The sequence below is a fragment of the Rhinatrema bivittatum genome, chromosome 6, assembly GCF_901001135.1.
Source record: "Rhinatrema bivittatum chromosome 6, aRhiBiv1.1, whole genome shotgun sequence".
NCBI lineage: Eukaryota > Metazoa > Chordata > Amphibia > Gymnophiona > Rhinatrematidae > Rhinatrema > Rhinatrema bivittatum.
The window spans coordinates 276,079,676-276,097,608 of NC_042620.1; the positions used below are offsets into that span (position 1 = coordinate 276,079,676).

The window sequence follows — 17,933 nt, forward strand, 5'->3', positions numbered from 1 at the left end:
GGTACACGCTGCCATATGACCTAGTATGGTTAAAATTTGACGGGCTGAAGCTGTCATAAGGTTCAATAGACGATGAGTTAGTGTAGTGAGAGCTAGTGCTCGAGGTTGCGGCAGGAAAAAGGCTTCGATGAAGTCTAACGTCTGAGTAGGTTGGAAGTAAGATTTTTCGTAGTTTATTAGAAGTCCTGGATTGTCCAGGCAAGTGACTGTGTGAACTAAATTGTCCTGGAGGAGAGTGGGATTGGAGGCCACTAACAGCCAATTGTTGAGATAAGGAAATATCTGAACATCCTGTCGACGGAGGTGTGCCACCATTACCGCTAGTCATTTTGTGAACACTCTGGGGGCGGAAGAGAGACCGAACGAGAGATCTTTGTATGAAAATGTCTTTTCCGCTTGAAAACAGAGGTAATTCTAAGATTTGGGATGCATTGGTATGTGGGCATATGCATCTTTTAAATCTAGGGATCACATCCAGTCCTTGGGCTGTAGAAAGGGAAGAATGCATTTCAGAGAAGTCATCTTGAATTTCTCTTTCTGTATGTGCTTGCTGAGGGAACGTAGGTCCAGAATTGGTCGAAGTCCTCCAGATTTCTTGGGAATGAGGAAGTATTGTGAATAGAATCCCTTCTGATATTGGGATTGAGGTAACTCCTGTATACAGTGTTGCTGAAGTAGGTGGTTTACTTCTCAAAGAAGAATTTCCCGATGAACACCTTGATGTTTGGTGACCACTGGATGTGGGAGAGATGGAGTGGATGTGAAGTTGAGAGAGAATCCGTCTCGTATTATAGTGAGGACCCATGAATCTGATGTTATGGTGCTCCATTGTGGAAGAAAGTGGGACAGACATCCTCCTACTTTCTGGGTGGGTAGTGGTGGTTGGGTTAGTTCTAAAAACTTTGCTGGTTTTTGAGTGATTGAGGGTCTGCAGATTGGCGTGGCTGATGAGGAGCGCATGGGTGCTGGCATGAAGCTGGTTAGGATGCTGGTGATTTGTTTGGTATTGCTGGGGCCTGTAAGTATGTAAGGGTGATATGGTAGTCTAGGGTAATATTTTTTTATACAAACCGAATTGCCACCAAGAGGATGATGTGTCATGCTGTGTTAATGATAACACTGCCACCTTTTGTTCCTTCAATTTCGCAACTTCTGCGAGTCTGTCCCCGAACAGGTTGTCTGGTTGACAGGGAAGGTTGGCAAGCTTATGTACATCATCTCTTATTGCTCTTGCCCTTAACCATGCCAGTTGTCACGCTGCTATGGCATTAGCCATGGTTTTTGCAGAGGTTTCAAACCCCTCATAAATAGAACAGACAAGGTGCCGAAGGCCTTCCTCCATGTCGTGAAATTCTTGTGGAGGAGTGTTGTTGTCAGAACCTTGTTGCAGAATAGGTTTTAAGGCCTGTAAACACTCGAGCAGATATTGAGCCACATAAAATTGGTGGTTTTGAATTTTCGCGTTTAGAACTCCTGATTGGAAAGTCCTCTTCGTGAAGTCGTCTAGAGACTTGTTGTCTCTTCCTGGTGGGTTATTTGAATATAGTCTGGATTTCCTAGCCTTTTGCATGGCTGACTCAACGACAACTGATGCATGTGGGAGTTGGATGTTTGTGTAGAAAACTGAATCTCGCATTCTATACTTTAAGTCAGTTTTCCGCAAGGTTGGTGTTGTGGAGAACAGAGAGTCCCAGGCCTTCTCCATTACTGAGTCCAGCACTGGATGAGAAGGAAGTGCTGTGGGTTCAGCTGGAGTGTCGAAAATCTTTAGGATTCCAAACATTTCCTGTCTAGGGTCTGGTATCTTTTTAGTTTCTACGCCCAATCGTTGACCCACTTTTTCTAAAAATTGGGAGTACATGAGATCCTCCGGTGGGGAAACTGGCTCCAGTGATAGTTCTTGTGGATCAGATGACCGGTTGATGACCCTGGGGAAGATGATGAGCTAGGGGAATCCCTCGGAGGAGGCGAGGGTCTCCTAGGTTGAGCTTTTTGCGCTGGTCCAGGTTTAGGCGATGAAGGCATGTCCTCTGGTTCAGTAGGGAGTGGTTGGATTCACTCCTCTACTGATTTCAAAAATTGTGACAAGATATTCGTAATTTGCAGAATAGTGTCAGAGGCCGATGTTGAAGTAGATGGTTCTGAATCCGGTTGGTGGCCCGACGGCAATAGAGCCGCCCTGAGGATGTTGGTGTCTGGTCCTCTCGGGTGGCCAACGTCCCTCGGTGGGCAGACAATTTTGGGACGAAGTGGCTCCTGTAATCCTGAACTGCTGCAGTGATGAGAGGCCGCAGATAGTCCAGAGAAAACTTCGGAAGATAGAGAAGAGGATTCTGATAGCCATGGAGGGGACGGACTATCCCCTAAGTCTACCACTAGCAATGGTGAAGGACTACTACGTCTTTTGTGACCTGTTGGATGTTTTTAATGTTTCTTCACAGGCTGCGTCGGCAACGTTGGTTGAAAAAGCTGTGCGCCGGATTGTGCCTATGATTCGGAGCATCGTTGCTTATCTGATGCGTAGACGCTCATCTGATGCATCAGAGCGTTGGTTTAGTCTCGATGCGTTGACGCCACGATGTCCTGACGTTTGACGCAGGTTGCGTCTGCTGCATTTCTCCTGTTCTCTGCGTCGATGGGATTCTCGATATTTTTGTCTGTTTTGGACTTAGAGGGTCCGCAGAAGTGGCCCTTCGATGGGCTTGGACCTTAGGCATCGTCTTCGGTCCCGGGGACGACCTAGCTGAAGCCTCAGAGGGGGCATATGAGCCCGAGGCTTCCTCTGAGTTGGGCAATACGTGCGGCTCTTTGGCGCTGCGCCCGTGGGGACATGCGTCTGCAGTCCCTGCAATTCACCTGGTCATGTCTGGGACCGAGGCAGAGGTAACAGAATTGATGTCTGTCAGTTACAGACATAATCTTTCCACAATTGCAAAACTTAAAGCCTGGACGAGGCATCATAAGTTAAAAAGCGTTCCTTGTAGTAATTCTGCCAATTTTTTGTCAAATTTGTCAGATTTTTTTCTCACAAACCTTTTTCCTCAAAAGAGAGAAGAGCTCCGCGTGCAGTCAGTCATGCGGAAAAAAGCGGTCTGAGGAGCCTCGAGGAGGCAGGGGAATATACAGGAAGGAACACCTCACCAAAAGACTTTGGGTGATCTTGGAGAGCTCCGCCACCTAGTGGCACGGAGGATGTATCCAGACAGCATGGCTAATTCAGCTGCTTATCTATGGAAAAATGTAACATACTATCGTAGCAATTTTCAAAAGCCATGTAAATGCACTTAGGGGTAGATTTTAAAAAGGTGTGCGCATGCTACCCTTCGCGTGCAAATGTACACCCAATTTTATAACATGCGCGCACATGTTATAAAATCCGGGATTGGCACACGCAAGGGGGTGCACAGTTGTGCATCTTGAGAGCGCTGAGCCATGCTGCCTTCCTCTGTTCCCTCCCCCCTAACCTAACCTTTCTGCCCCTCCCCCCAGCCCCTTCCCCCCCCCAGCCCCCTAACCTAGCCTTCCCACCCCTTCCCCCCCAGCCCCCCCCTGACTTTTGTCTTACCTTTTGAGCCTGCTGGCATGCGATCCTCTGACACAGCGGCAATGGCTGCTATGTTGGAGGCCTCTGGCCCCGGCCCGCCCACGCCCCGCCCCTGGACTGCCCCTTGTAAAGCCCCAGGACTTACACAAGTCCTGGAGCTTTACGCGCATCACCGGGCCTTTTAAAAATAGGCCCAGCGCGCGTAACCCTTTTAAAATCTGGCTCTTAATGCGGGTAAAACCTATGAACAATTCAATGACATACTGTAAGCAATTTTCAAAACTCCTCTCACATGGGTAAAGTGCATTTACACTTGTAAAACCCAGTTTTAAGTGTGTAAATGCTTTTGAAAATCAAGCCTTTAGGTTTTAAGATTGTTTGATGTTACAATTGTTCTCCATTTTGAGCAAATTTTGGACAACTATAAATAGATTAATTAAATAAAATCAGGCTTCCAAGAAGGCTGGGGTAACCTGCACAGAGTGCACATGGTTAAAATCCAATCATCAATGAGCATGTGGAGGTTGAATATTTCAGCTTCACTCACAGCTAGATTCAACAAAGAGAATATATGGGAAGAGCTAGGAAAACTAAAACCTTGGAGCTGAATGAGGTTCATCCCAGGATATTGAGGGAGCCCAAAGATGTGCTGGCAGGTCCGCTGCATAACCTGTTCAATAGTTCCCTGGAAACAGGAGTGGTGCTGAGTGACTGGAAAAGAGAAGTGGTGGTCCCGCTTCACAAGAGTGGGAGCAGAGAGGAGGCTGAAACTACAGGCCGGTGAGCCTCACCTTGGTGGTGGGAAAAAGGTAATAGAAACTCTGCTGAAGGAAAGGATAGTGAATTATCTTCAGTGAGGAGGATTGAATGACCCAAGGCAGTATGGATTCACCAGGGGAAGGTCCTGTCAGACAAATCTGATTGATTTTTTGATTGGGTGACTAAAGAACTGGATCAAGGAAGAGCGCTTAATGTGATTTACTTGGATTTCAGCAAAGCTTTTGATATGGTCCCACATAGGCGGCTTTGAATAAAATGAGAAGCTTAGGTGTGAGCGCCAAAGTGGTGGCCTGGATTACAAACTGGTTTACGGATAGAAGACAGCTTGTGACGGTAAATGGAACCTACTCTGAAGAGAGAACGATGTTAAGCGGAGTGCCGCAAGGATCGGTGTGGATCTGGTCCTGTTTTGTGAGCGACATTGTGGAAGGGATATAATTTAAAGTTTGTCTTTTTGCGGATGAAACTAAGATCTGCAACAGAGTGGCCACGCCGGAAGGAGTAGAGAGGGAATGAGACAGAATTTAAGGAAGCTTGAACGGTGGTCGAAGATATGGTAGTTGGGATTCAATACCAAGAAGTGCAGAGTCATGCATCTGGGGTGTGGTAATCCAAAAGAGCTGTCTGTGATGGAGGGGAGAAGGGCTGTTGTGCACGGAGCAAGAGAGAAACCTTGGGGTGATAGTGTCTAGCAATCTGATGATTGTGAAGCAATGTGACAAGGCGATAGCTAAAGCCAGAAGAATGCTGGGCTGCATAGAGGAATGACCCGTAAGAAAAATGAGGTGATAATCCCCTTGTACATGTCCTTGGTGAGGCCTCACTTGGAGTATTGTGTTCAGTTCTGGTGACTGTATCTCAAAAGGGGCAGACACAGGATGAAGATGGTCCAGAAAAGGGTGACCAAATTGTGGAGGGGGCCTCCATCAAATGACTTATGAGGAGAGGTTGAAGGACCTAAATATGTATACTCTGGAGGAGAGGAGGTGCAGGGAAGATACGATACAGGCCTTCAGATACCTGAAAGGTTTTAATGATGCACATTCACAAACCTTCTCTGTTGGAAAGAAATCAGTAGAACCAGGAGGTCACAAAACGGAACTCCAGGGAGGACGACTCAGAACCAATGTCAGGAAATATTTCTTCATGGAGAGGGTGGTGGATGCCTGGAATGCCCTTCCAGAGGAGGTGGTGAAGACAAAAACAGTGAAAGATTTCAAAGAGGCATGGGATAAACTCCGTGGGTCCCTAAAGGTTAGGGGATAGAAATGAGGAAAAGAGCACATGGGGGTAACTTGCTGGTGTGGCGGTTACTCCCCTTAACCAACAAGCCTGCATACTGTTGATGCAACTCGTATTGCTCTGTGCTTTAATTGAAGGGGGAAAAAGAGGAAAAGGGGAAATTAGTTTTGGACAGCAATCACAAGGACATGAATTCTACGGTCTGGGAAAACAAATATGCATGGGGGTAACTTGTTGATTTGGCTGTTACTAGCCTTAACTGATAAGCCTTATACTTGTCATATAGCTCCAAGCATTGCTCTCTGCTTCAAATGGCAGGAGATGACGAGGGATTGGACTCAGACAGGAACCAATCAGGGCCCTGAATTTAACAGTTTGGGAAACTTGTATGACAAGGCAGTTGCCACCCCCCCCTGAGACCTTTATGGGGGGGACCTGTATGGTGTGGCTGGTGCTACCATGGGCTTACTGGGCCATTTGGTCCTTTTCTGCCATCATTTCTATGTTTCTATGCAGGGGCAGATTGTGGGAAAATAGTGGCCTGGGGGATTTTTCTCCATATTGGCCCATGGGTACCCAATTACACATACAATTTGGTGAGTCACCAAATACAGAATAAAGGGACCATAAAATATACACAGAAATGCACAGACAAACTGAACTGGAAATCACAACAAGTTAGACTGTATGTAATGCAGCAAAGGAAAAACAGAAAATACCATCATTCCTCATAAAACATCAAACAATAAAATCAAGAACTATAAAACATCACAATAGGAAAATCATACTAAAAATATATATTTCAAAACTGCAGATGAATAGAACCTCCGGTAATTTAACTCGGGGAAATTTTCAAAAATGTGTATATAACACCAATAAAATATTTCAAAAGGAGCAGACATCAAATAATACTCAATAATTAAAATTAATAAAGGATTTTAAAAAGCCCCTGCTGTCCCCTTCTGTGGGAGCTCTTGATTTCCAGTCACCCTGATATTGTCGAGGATTAGGAGGTTATCCTCTCTCTCTCACATATACTCACATTTCCATTCTCTCTCACACATATACTGTCACATACATACACATTCATGCTCTTATAACCACCATAACCTCTCGCTCTCACAGATACTGACACACTCTCAGGCTCTAAGACACTCTCTCCCCCTCCACACACAAACTCTTACTCCCTTGGATTTTCTCATACACACTCATGCTCTCACACTCACTGGCTCCCTCACATACACACAAACACACACACCCAGGCAAGCTCCCAATCATTCTCACACACACACTGATCCCCAGGCAGGCACCCATTCATTTTCACACCACTCCCTCCCAATCCCCCAGGCATGCACACATTCATTCTCACACACACAGACCCCCAGGCAGGCACCCATGCATTCACACACACACATACACCACACACAGGCCAGCACCTATTCTCACACATACAAACCCCAGGCAGAGTCCCATTCATACACATGCACACACTGAAGGCAGACCCCCCCCCCCCGCCTCTTTTGCCAGCAACCTCGGAGCCTCTCTCATTCCTCTGCTGCCACTGTGATGCCGCATGGCTATTGGGGAGCCGCCGACTGCTGCTACTGACACTGAAGCCCATTCTGCTGCCTCCTCTGTGCAGGCCCCGTGGGTTTCCACTTCCTCCATGTTGATCTTGTACATTGTGAGATCCGCATAGAGAAAGTCCTATTCTTGCACATTCCCAAAGATTACATGTGCCAATCACTAAAAAGTAATTTATTTATTTTTTTTACCTTTGTTGTCTGATCTTAGTTTTCTAATTGGTTGGTCACAGGCTTTTTTTTTCCACTTTCCTTTTCTTATTTTTTTTTGCCAATTCCTTTTATATTGTCTTTTTTTCTATTTCTTTTCTCTCCATCTTCTTCCCTCAAACACACAGTCAGGTTCTCATTCTCACATGCAATTTTCTCTCACACACACACACACAGGCTCTGTCACATGCTCTCTCTCACACAATCATTCATACTCACAGTCTCTCACTGGCACATGCTGTCAGACTCACACACACACACAGGCTCTCTTTCACTCCCACATGCTGTCTTGCTCAAGCACAGGCTCTCACTGTCACATGCTGTCTCTCTCACACACACAGAGGCTCTCACATGCTGTCTCTGCAAACATTCAGATCCTCACTCCCACACACAGTCTCTCAACTCATCTCATACACGTGCACACACACACACACACACTCTACAGACCCTCAGCCTCTCTCTCACTTCTGGGCCTCCTCTTCGCGGGTCGCTGCAGGATGGGCTCTGAGCGGCCCTGATCTTCTCGGGCCTCTTCCTCTTCTCGGGCCATTACGACTTGGGATTTGCGGTGGCCCGTAAGCGCAGCTCCTCTTCTGCACGCGCTGATGCTCCTCCTCCTTCCTGCCCACGCGGCTCCGGCAACGTTTACTTCCAGGGCCGCACATGCAGGAAGGAGGAGGAGCATCAGCGCATTTAAACACAATCTTTTTCTTCGGGCCGTGGTGACGTGAGCCTCACCACGGCCCTGCCGATCTGCCTGTCGCAGCACCGCATGAGCCTCCCTGCGCCCGGGGGCATTGGATCCCCTCGGGATACCACTGCTCGTGACGCCCCAGGCCTAGAGCTTCCACTGGCCCTGCCCGCAGGTTTCTCTTCGGGCCGCAGCACCAGCAGACCCTCTTCTTGTCTTTGGCCGGGAAGTTTAAAAAAAAAAAAAAAATCACTTGATGGGAGCGACCGGCCCACCAGGGGAAGCCTGATTCCCCGATAGGCCAATCTGCCCCTGTTTCTATGCAACTACTCTGTATAATTTTGTCACATCCACAAAACATAAGCACCTTACTTGTCATTCCCCTTTCCAGATCATTTATAAATATATTAAAAAGCACCAGTTCTAGTATAGATCGCTGAGGCACTCCTCTGTGAAAATAGACCATTTAATCCTATTCTGTTTGTTTCCTATCTTTGAACCAGTTTGCAATCCACATTTATTTATTTATAAGCTTTTTATATACCGATGTTCATGGAAATCATATCGCATCGGTTTACATATAACTGAAGTTAGAATTATAAAAAACAGGGAGATTTTAACCGGGATAAACAACTACAGAACGAGTTGACAAGGGGTCAGAGAAGAGGAAGAACAATACAACATATAAGAACGAGAACATATATGAGTACAAAAAGTAAGTACATGAAGAGAAAGAATAGTGATAAAAATACAAGTGTAAGTACATAAGGATATCACCTCCTATCCCATGCCTTTTCAGTTTTCTCAGAAGCCTCTCATGAGGGCCTTTGTCAAATGCCTTCTGAAAATCCAAATATACCAATACTTGTGACCTATGTTCTTGAACTGGATAGAAATTAGACTAAATGTTTGTTTTTTTAAGTTTAAAACCAGTATTTTTCTTGGTGATAAAATTGCTCTTTTTCCAGATGTTGCCAGAGCTACCAGCTGAGACGTTAGGCCTTTTTGCTAAGAAAACAAAGGGTACTAGCTCTTCTTCAATTTCCCTGCACGTGCCTGATTAGATTGTGAACTGCTTGATATGCTTTTTTTCAACCCAGAACAACTAAAAAAGGGTTTTGCAGAAGAGAGTTATTTCAGAAGTTCCTTTTAATTTCAAGATCAGGCAACCAATATATAACCTAAGTTACCTAGTACTGTTAAATTGTGTTTACTAGTTTTGAATTCACTTTTCCTTGTAAATTTTCCTATTTGTTTACCCTCATATTTTGATCTAAGATTGATGGAAGTCTTTTTTGTTTTATTTTTATTTATATTTAACTGTTTTCTCACTTCCTGCAATACTTCTGTAATCAAGGGTTCTTGATTTTATGTTTCAAAATTGAAAAAAAAAATAAAGTAACAAAACTCCCAGAAAACTGAAGAGCATGTGGGCATGCCCTGTGTATGCTTGGAAGACATCCATCGAACTGGCACAAAATGGAGTCACCTGACCCATCTGCATGGCTCGTTGCACAGACTCTCTCCAGGTACTGCTGCTCATTTCTGTTGTCTGCAATTCTTATGTTAGAAAGCAAGTGCCACTATTCAGCCTTCTCGAACAGTGATGGGATCCAGGTCACTTACCTGTGAAAAATTCTCCAAACTCCTGCTCCAGTTTCATGGCTTTGTCATACATTTTATTTGCTTGTTCATATGTTTGTCTCCGATTCATTTCCCTGCCAGGACAAAGAAAAACAATTCCAAATGATTGGGTTCTGGATGTCGAATTTATTTGATATTATAAAAGAATGGGAGAGGGGCAGTCAGGTTTTCTACTTATGTATTCTTCTGAATCTAGCAGGGTCAACAAGACAAATCTGAGACTGTGCACCTGAAGGACAAAAATGTGCTGTATGGTATAGAACTTTTGTAACTCTTTGGTATCAGCTGGTGCCAATATACACACAATGCCCAGATTATGAAAAAAAATTAGATGGCAGCTAACAGTTCCCCAAACCTTACCATGTGACTGAATATATGCTGCAAGATGACCACATCTAATAAAGGAAATGCATTTGAAAACTATGATTAAAGCTCCTGGTTTCCTGTCATTCTGTAGGATCTGCCTCAGAATTACAAAAATCAGGGGCATTGCTGGTGTTAGTCACTATAAAACAATCTTCCATAGGGCACTAGACCCTTTGTTCCTCGCCTCAACCACCACTGGGCTTGCTGTACTCATACTCTTTCTCCCTCCTCCCCCACTGAGTCACCACACACCTTCTTCTTTTCTCAACTTAACCTCGGTCTTTTCGATTCCTGTCTGGGCTGCTGTACTGCTCTCTTCTTCCACTTACCTCTCCCTGGCTGCCACATCACTCCTTCCCATCCAGCCTCAGTTTACTGTTGCAATGGGCAAGACCAACAGTATCTGTTTTGCGTCCACAATGTAATGTAGCAAAAGATCCCACTCTATGACACCATCGCATGTGATGCAGCAAGAAGGCCAGCTTTGCAGAAACATCGCATGCAACACAGCAAGAAAGGCAGCTCCACAGCATCATTGCATGCAACATAGCAAAAAAAAAAAAGGCAGCTCTGCCGCATCATTGTACGCGACATAGCAAGAACGCCAGTGCTGTGGCACCATCGCATGCATTATAGGAATAAGGGCAGCTCTGCAGAACCATCGCATATGACATAGCAAGAGGGTTGGCTGTTCAGCACTATAGCAAGCATCATAGCAAAAACAAACTGAGCTCTGCAACAACATCATATAAGATGTAGTAAGTTGGCAGTTCAGTGCTATACCACTGTATGATTCAATGAGATACAGTGTTGCATTGCCATGCCAATAGATGCCAAGATCCAGGATGGTGCTGCTACACCATTCCACACATAATGAGATCATGCACTATGGTGTCATCACTTACATGAGTGCTTCGATGGATTTTGGCTTGATGAAGATGGCAACTGGGAAAAGTTGTGCTTGCTGCAGTCTCTTAATAGCATTACCAGACACATCCAGGATGCAGTGCTTCCCCTGTAAGACGGATCAGAGGTCAGCAAATCAACAGTGCCATAAATGCACACTTTCTGAACAGACAGTGCATCCATTATACATACACATGCTTGGATGGTGCCATTCATTCTGTAACAAATTTCTGTTGATTGCTCCTTATCCTGCTCATCAAAATCCTATATTTATTCATGTATTTATTTATAGCTTACACCATAGCCCTAAATGATGTACAAGGTAACATGCATAATAAAACACAGAATAATATTTACCAAATAACATAAAAATGAAGAACAATGCATAAAGCCATGCCAGCCCTGCTGAATAGCATTATTGTCTGTGGGCATTCAACCAGAGGCCTTGTGGAACAGAAAAGTTGTAACATTGACTTATTCTGTTTAGTGGTGCCAAGAAACCCTCATTTTTATTTTCTGCTTGTTAAGATACCAATTAATCCATCATAGCACACGTCATTGTCTAAGTGATATGGCGAGAATCACACCAGCGTGACAAAAGAATGTCTTGAATGCTCTCCCCAACTCCTCAGCAAATTCTCAACAGAATGATTAACACAGAATGGCAACCCAAATATGAAATGCCATGAAAGGAAACATCAGACACCAGGCTGTCTTGGCAAAGTTGCACTGCATGCTTGTAGTTGATCTTGGCTCTTTCTCCATGCCTTTTGATTCCACTCCCAGTGTCCTGCATAGGAGGCTCACAAATAAACTGAGCAGCCTGGGGATGACTACGAAGATGGTGGACTGGATTTGAAATTGGTTGACAACAGAAGATAGTGGTAAATGGAATCCATTGTGAGGAAATAAAGATGATTAGTAAGTGGAGTGCTTCAGGAATTGATCCTGGGGACGGTTCTTTTCAACGTCTTTGTGAATACTGTAAATGGGTTAGGAGGAAAAGTTTGTCTTTTTACACCCCAAGGATATAGTTGGAATAAAAAATTATCTAAAAAAGCTTGAGGAGTGATCTACTGCTTGACAATTAAGATTCAATGCAAAAAAATGTATAGGGAGGATAATTTCATAACTGTACATGGTGAGGTAAAGTATGTACACATAAATACCCAACCATGCAGAGAATAACTGGCATTTTTGGTGGTATGCATGTAAGTTTCAACTCTGTTCCCCTGAACACAGTACTTTTATTTGCACTGAGCCCTGGGCTACACTATAATTGCCAGTTACATGCATAAAAATTGGTTTCACATAGTAACACAGTAATGACAGCAAAAAAGGACCAAATGGTCCATCCAGTCTGCCCAGCAAGCTTAAGGTAGTAACTGCTGCTCCGTGCAGAATACCCCCAAGCCTTATGATAAGGGTAGTAACTGTCACTAGGTGCAGGTTACCCCATGTTACTATTAAGAGTAGTAATTGCCGTTCCATGCAGGTTACCCCCATGTGGCAGAACGGTGCTGCGTGGTTAATATCAGGACTATCGATTTGGGAAAATATTACACCAGTGCTAGCACAGCTGCACTGGCTTCCATTTTAGTACCATATTAAATTTAAAATCGTGTTTCTAACTAGAAATCTGTTAGCTTTAGCAGCAGCTCCTTGGATCTCAGACATGTAAAAAAAAAAAAAAAAAAATGTGCTGGCCCATGAGAGCCTTATGCTCTTCGCAGCTGGCACTTCTTGACATTCCTTTACCTTGTATGGTCTACTTATCCATGATTCATAAGAGCTCATTTTTGGTTTCTGCCCCTGAATTTTGGAACCTACTACCCTACGAGTTAAGAATAGCACAATATATAAAATATTTTAAAAAACAATTAAAAGCATTATTATTTGTAAGAGCTTTAACATAACTTGTAATGATTTTCTTTTTTTTTTCTTTTTAGTAGAAGTGCTTTTTATTGATTTAAAAAATTACATGTACAACTACCACAGTGGGCACGGGTGCTCTGCAGTACCCACCGGGTCAAGACCCACAGAATACAAGCAAAGGTCTGTCTATCTCCCCCCACCCCAACCCTCCCCCCTCCGAGAGTCCCAAAATGGTCAAAAGAACTGCAAATAATCCGAAATCCGCATAGGGTTAAGCTTCTCCATCAGGGCACGCGGAAGGTAAATCACATCAAATGTTATTGAGGATCAGACTTCTTGCTTTGTATGGCAAGTGTTGAAGAAATGGCTCCCAGACCTTCAAAAAGTTCTGTTTGTGACGTGGGGAAACCTTCGCAGATAGAGCCTCCATGTGCAGCAGGCGGTGAAGATGGTTGCGCCATTGCCAGAAGGACGGTGGGGAGGCGTCTTTCCACTGCAGCAAAAATCAATTTTTTCCCCAAATAGCACACCTTCCTAAAAAAGATACGGGTATGCACACTTCGAACAGCGTTAGGAGGAAAAGAATCAAATAACATAACCTTTGGAGAAAGCAGCATAGAGAGATCTAAGAAGGCATTAAGGTGATTTAGGACCTGTGCCCAGAATTTCTTGATGGGAACACAGTCCCAAAATAAATGAAACAACGATCCCTCCCACACATGACACTTCCCACACAACGTAGAGAGCAGCAGTTGAGAGCGGCAGGCTACGGTAGTAGAGACATATGCCCTCCACAAAAATTTAAATTGCATTTCTCGATAGTATAGATTAGTGGTGACCTTTGCAATGGAATGGAAACTGGACTTAATCAAAGCTCCAGTTAAGTTGGAGGTCCGTTCATTCTCCCATCTACCCTGCAGTAATAGGCTAGGATCCTGTTCACGTCGGACCCCTCAGTTGTTTATAGTATTTAGAGAGGGAAGGTGGGCGGGGTTGGCCAAAAGACAAGAACTCTTCTATTTTATGGAATACTGCAGCCTGTACGCTCTCACCTGGCAGTAAGTGTACATAGTGGATAAGTTTTAAATATGAATATATATGTACACCGGACAGATCATAGAGAGCTTTTAATTCCGGCCATGGCAGTAGCGCCCCCTGTGCATCCAAGACATGGCCCAAGTCGGTAATCCCCACTGACTCCCAAGCTTTAAACCCTATCGCCGGAGAGCCGGGGGTAAACTCAGGGTTCCCCCTAAGCGGCAGTAAATATGCGCACAGCTGCGGAATCTCTAGGTAGCGGGTGAGAGACAACCATGCGCGCCGGATGGGAGCTATCAACATACAAAGTGCAAACCAAGCAAATCCAATAAGGTGTGCTCCGCCGCCAGGTTCACCCATGAAGAGCTCCCCAGCACCCAGTCCTGCACTATTCGAAGATTACTAGCTACATTATACACTCCAAGGTCTGGGACACTCATGCCCCCCCCCCTCCCCCATTTGAGTTTTAAATAGCTGAGTGGAATTCTTGCCTTTTTCCCTCTCCACAAAAAGGCCCTCTCGGACCACTCCAAATTACCTAAGTCCGTATGCTTCAAAATAATAGGGATATTTTGAAAGAGATAAAGCCATTTGGGTAAAATAATCATTTTGAATAAATTGATCTGCCCACTCAACGAGAGAGGCAACGACATCCAAAGTTGCAACTTTTCTTGTGTATCGGACATAAGGCGTTTAACATTAAAGGTATGGAACTGGGAGAGTTGGGAAGGTATAACCACGCCTAGGTACTTAATTTTACTCTGAGCCCACCGCAAGGGGAAGGGTCCCCCTCCATTCTTCCCGAAGGGCTACAGGGAATGCTAGGGCTTCCGATTTATTCTTATTCAGGTAAAGCCCTGAAAAAGAACCAAACTGATCAAAAAGTTCTAGTAGTGAGGAAAGAGACGGGGCAGGATTCGTAAGGAAAAACAAAATGTCATCCACAAATGCGGTGTATTTAAAGGTCTCTGCTTGGAATCGTACTCCCTTCACTGCTCTGCTCCTTTGAATGGCCAACAAAAGAGGCTCTAATTGCAAAAGAAATAATAATGGAGAAAGGGGGCACCCCTGTCTAGTGCCCCTACCCACCTGGAATGCCTCCGATGTTCCACCATTAGCCAAAATTTTCGCTATGGGGTCTGTGTATAAAAGTTTTATGGCCTCGTGAAAATAGCCCTGAAACCCCATAAGGTCAAGTATTCGGGACAGATACATCCAGTCCACCTTGTCAAAAGTATTTTCTGCATCACAGCTGACGGCTAGATAGGGCATATCCGTCTGATGGCATACTGCCATTGCCACCAAGGTCTTTCGGATGTTGGCAAAGGCATACCTCTGGACAAACCCCACCTGTCTGGACTGTACCAAAGTGGGGAGTAAAGGGCCCAAGCAATCAGCCAGTATTTTAGCTAATAGTTTTTGATCCTGATTGAAGAGGGAGATGGGACTATAAGAAGCAGCTTCCATGGGGTCCTTCCCTGGTTTTGGTATAAGGGTGATGTGCGCCAGATTAGAATGCACAATGAAAGCATTAAAAGTCTTGGTCAAGGGCGTGGCTACTAAGTCTATTAGGGTTTTGTAAAACTCGGCCGTATAGCCGCCCGGGCCAGGGGCTTTAAAGCGCTTAAGTGCACATATGGTCTGGCGGACTTCATCCTCTGTTATGGGTCTATTGAGTCCTTCGACCTGTTCTCTTGTGAACCGGGGCAAAGTAAGTATAGAAAGGAACCTGTCACAACCCTCTGGGTCCCAATGGCCAGCTTTATGTAGATCCGTGTAAAAAGTTTGAAAAGCACGAAGAATTTCTGCGGAGTCTGAGGTGGGTGGGCCTACTCCATTCCTTATCAAGATCCATCCCTGATGGATCTTGATAAGGTTAGCCATAAGTTTACCCGGATAATTGCCATAGTGAAATAGCTTATGCTGGTAGGGCGTTAAGCTTTTTTTCACGCGTTGATGAAACAATGTATTAAGGGCTCCCTGTATGGACCTGAAATTATCACGATTAACTGGGGAATTGATACGAGAAGGGGAGTCCCTCGCTCGGCGAAGTTCAGACTCAAGAACCAAAATTTGCTTATCCCTCAGTTTCCTATGTCTAGCCAGATAAGAAATAATATCTCCCCTAAGAACAGCTTTGGCAGTATACCAGAAGAGTTCAGGGTCCTCCTTATGTACATCATTAAAAAGATGTACATCACTAAAAAGAGCACTTTTTAATGATGTACATAAAGAGCGAAAAGTTGTGAATTTTTGCAATAGTCACCTGCGGTCTGTTGTAGTCTCCCCGCCGGGCCCCATGCAGTGTGCCCGCTCCACATGCAGCGGGTCCAGTGCTGCTGGAAGTTGGAGCTCCCTGGTCAGCCAGGTTTCTAGAGAGGGGGACAAGTCCCGGTCTGAGATGGATTCCGGGAGGCCAACGAATCTAAGGTTCGAGCACTGGGACCTATTTTCTAGGTCCTCGATACATTCCTCCTGCTTAGTGAGCTGTACCTTTAAGCCAGCTAGCTCTGCCTCGTGGGTGCAGTGGCCATCTTGCTGGTCTGACACCCTTTGTTCCAGGGCTGCAAATCTCGGCTCGAGTCCTTCAAATTTAGCAGCGAGATCTGAGAGGTGCGCCAGGATGGATTGGAGATTGGGTCGCAGGGCTTCCTGGACAGCTGCCTTAATGTCCTCGATTGCAGCAAGCTGTGGTAAGTCGGCCAGGCCCTGCTCCTCCTCCCCTGCTGCGGCATCCGGCGGCCTGGCCTTCTCTCTCTCTCTCTCCCATTTTGCGCTGTGGGCTGCCATCGCACCCAAATGAAAGATACTGAATCAAAAACAGTCGGTCTTCGGAGGAAGTGAGCTCCATGGGGAAAATGAAAATTTTCGCTTTGGGGGCCGTAATTGCGCCGAGATGGAGAGCCGGATAGCGGAGGGGGAAAGAAACACGACCTCTCCTGTTACGGCATCATGTGGTCTCCTCTTGTGGGCTTTTCATTTTTAAATGTTATGCCTATTTTAGAAGATATTTTTATCATTATTGCTACCGGCGATTTTTACTTATTATTGGAATTTTATTTCATTTTATCTTGTTTCATATTAAATATTTTACTGTGTATGCATTATTGTGAGCCACCTAGGGTTTTGTACATAGGTGGCATATAAATAAAGAAACGACAGAACCATAGAACTATGATTCTCTTAAGGGTAGTAACTGTTGCTCTAGGTATTCAGACAGTGCTGCTTGATGTGCTTTGCTTATGGACTTGACTGTAGAAGCAGTCATGTGCTTGTTCCCTTACAGAACCCCAGACCCTAGAAATCTGGGCCAGTGATGGTTGTCGTCTGAATCTAAGTCCACTACCCCCCGCCTGCCAAAGTAGAAAACAATGCTGCAGTTGCATCAAAGCTTCAAGACTTATTGGTTAAGGATAGTAATCCCCATTTTATGCAAATAAATGGCTTGAAAATCAGATCAAATGATTGGCTGTTGTCAGTACTAGAAAAGTGCAAAGTCATGCATTTGCAGTGCAAAAATGCAAAGGCTTGGTATATGAACAATGGGGTGAGGTTTGAGAAATGAATGTGTACTGACAAAGAAAAGGACTTTGAAATGATCATGTCTTGTCATTATCATCGTTTATTTAGAATAAGGCTTTTCCAACCACAGATTCAAAGCATGGTACAGCAGCAAAGGATTTTACAGTGACAGACACAATTTAGCAATTTTAGGTTACAAATTTATGTGTTCTAGCATAAAGGTATAAGTTTAATTTGCAGTATAAATTAATAAAGCAAGTGATATAGTGAAATTCTGCAAACAAAGGTTTTGGTGTCCAAATTAATTTGTTCCAGGGCAGACACACAGGTATAGGTTTCCATACAGTTTGGGTTGATAAAAGAAGATTATACAACAGGCAAAAGGCACATCAGTAAGTCAATTGGTGAAGCTTAAGAGAACGATGGTTAGTGAGAGTGTTGTTATTCAGCTCAGCTGGGTTATGAGACACCCAGACTGAGATTGCTGGGGTCTAGTCTGGAAAAGTCCCAAGACTGTATCTAGCCCATTTAA

At 44.6% G+C, this 17,933-nt stretch overlaps 1 protein-coding gene across 3 annotated transcripts in view; it reads right to left on the reverse strand.

Annotated features, from left to right (window-relative positions):
• The window catches only part of DLG3 (discs large MAGUK scaffold protein 3), a 507,232-nt gene that overhangs the window by 14,152 nt on the left and 475,147 nt on the right, over window positions 1-17,933 (reverse strand). For all 3 annotated transcript variants that reach the window (XM_029607251.1, XM_029607249.1, XM_029607250.1), the window contains 2 exons: window positions 10,966-11,075; window positions 9,677-9,768 (listed from right to left, as the gene is read on the reverse strand). In XM_029607251.1, the coding sequence (XP_029463111.1) occupies window positions 9,677-9,768; window positions 10,966-11,075 (202 nt within the window). The remainder of the gene's footprint in view (window positions 1-9,676; window positions 9,769-10,965; window positions 11,076-17,933) is intronic.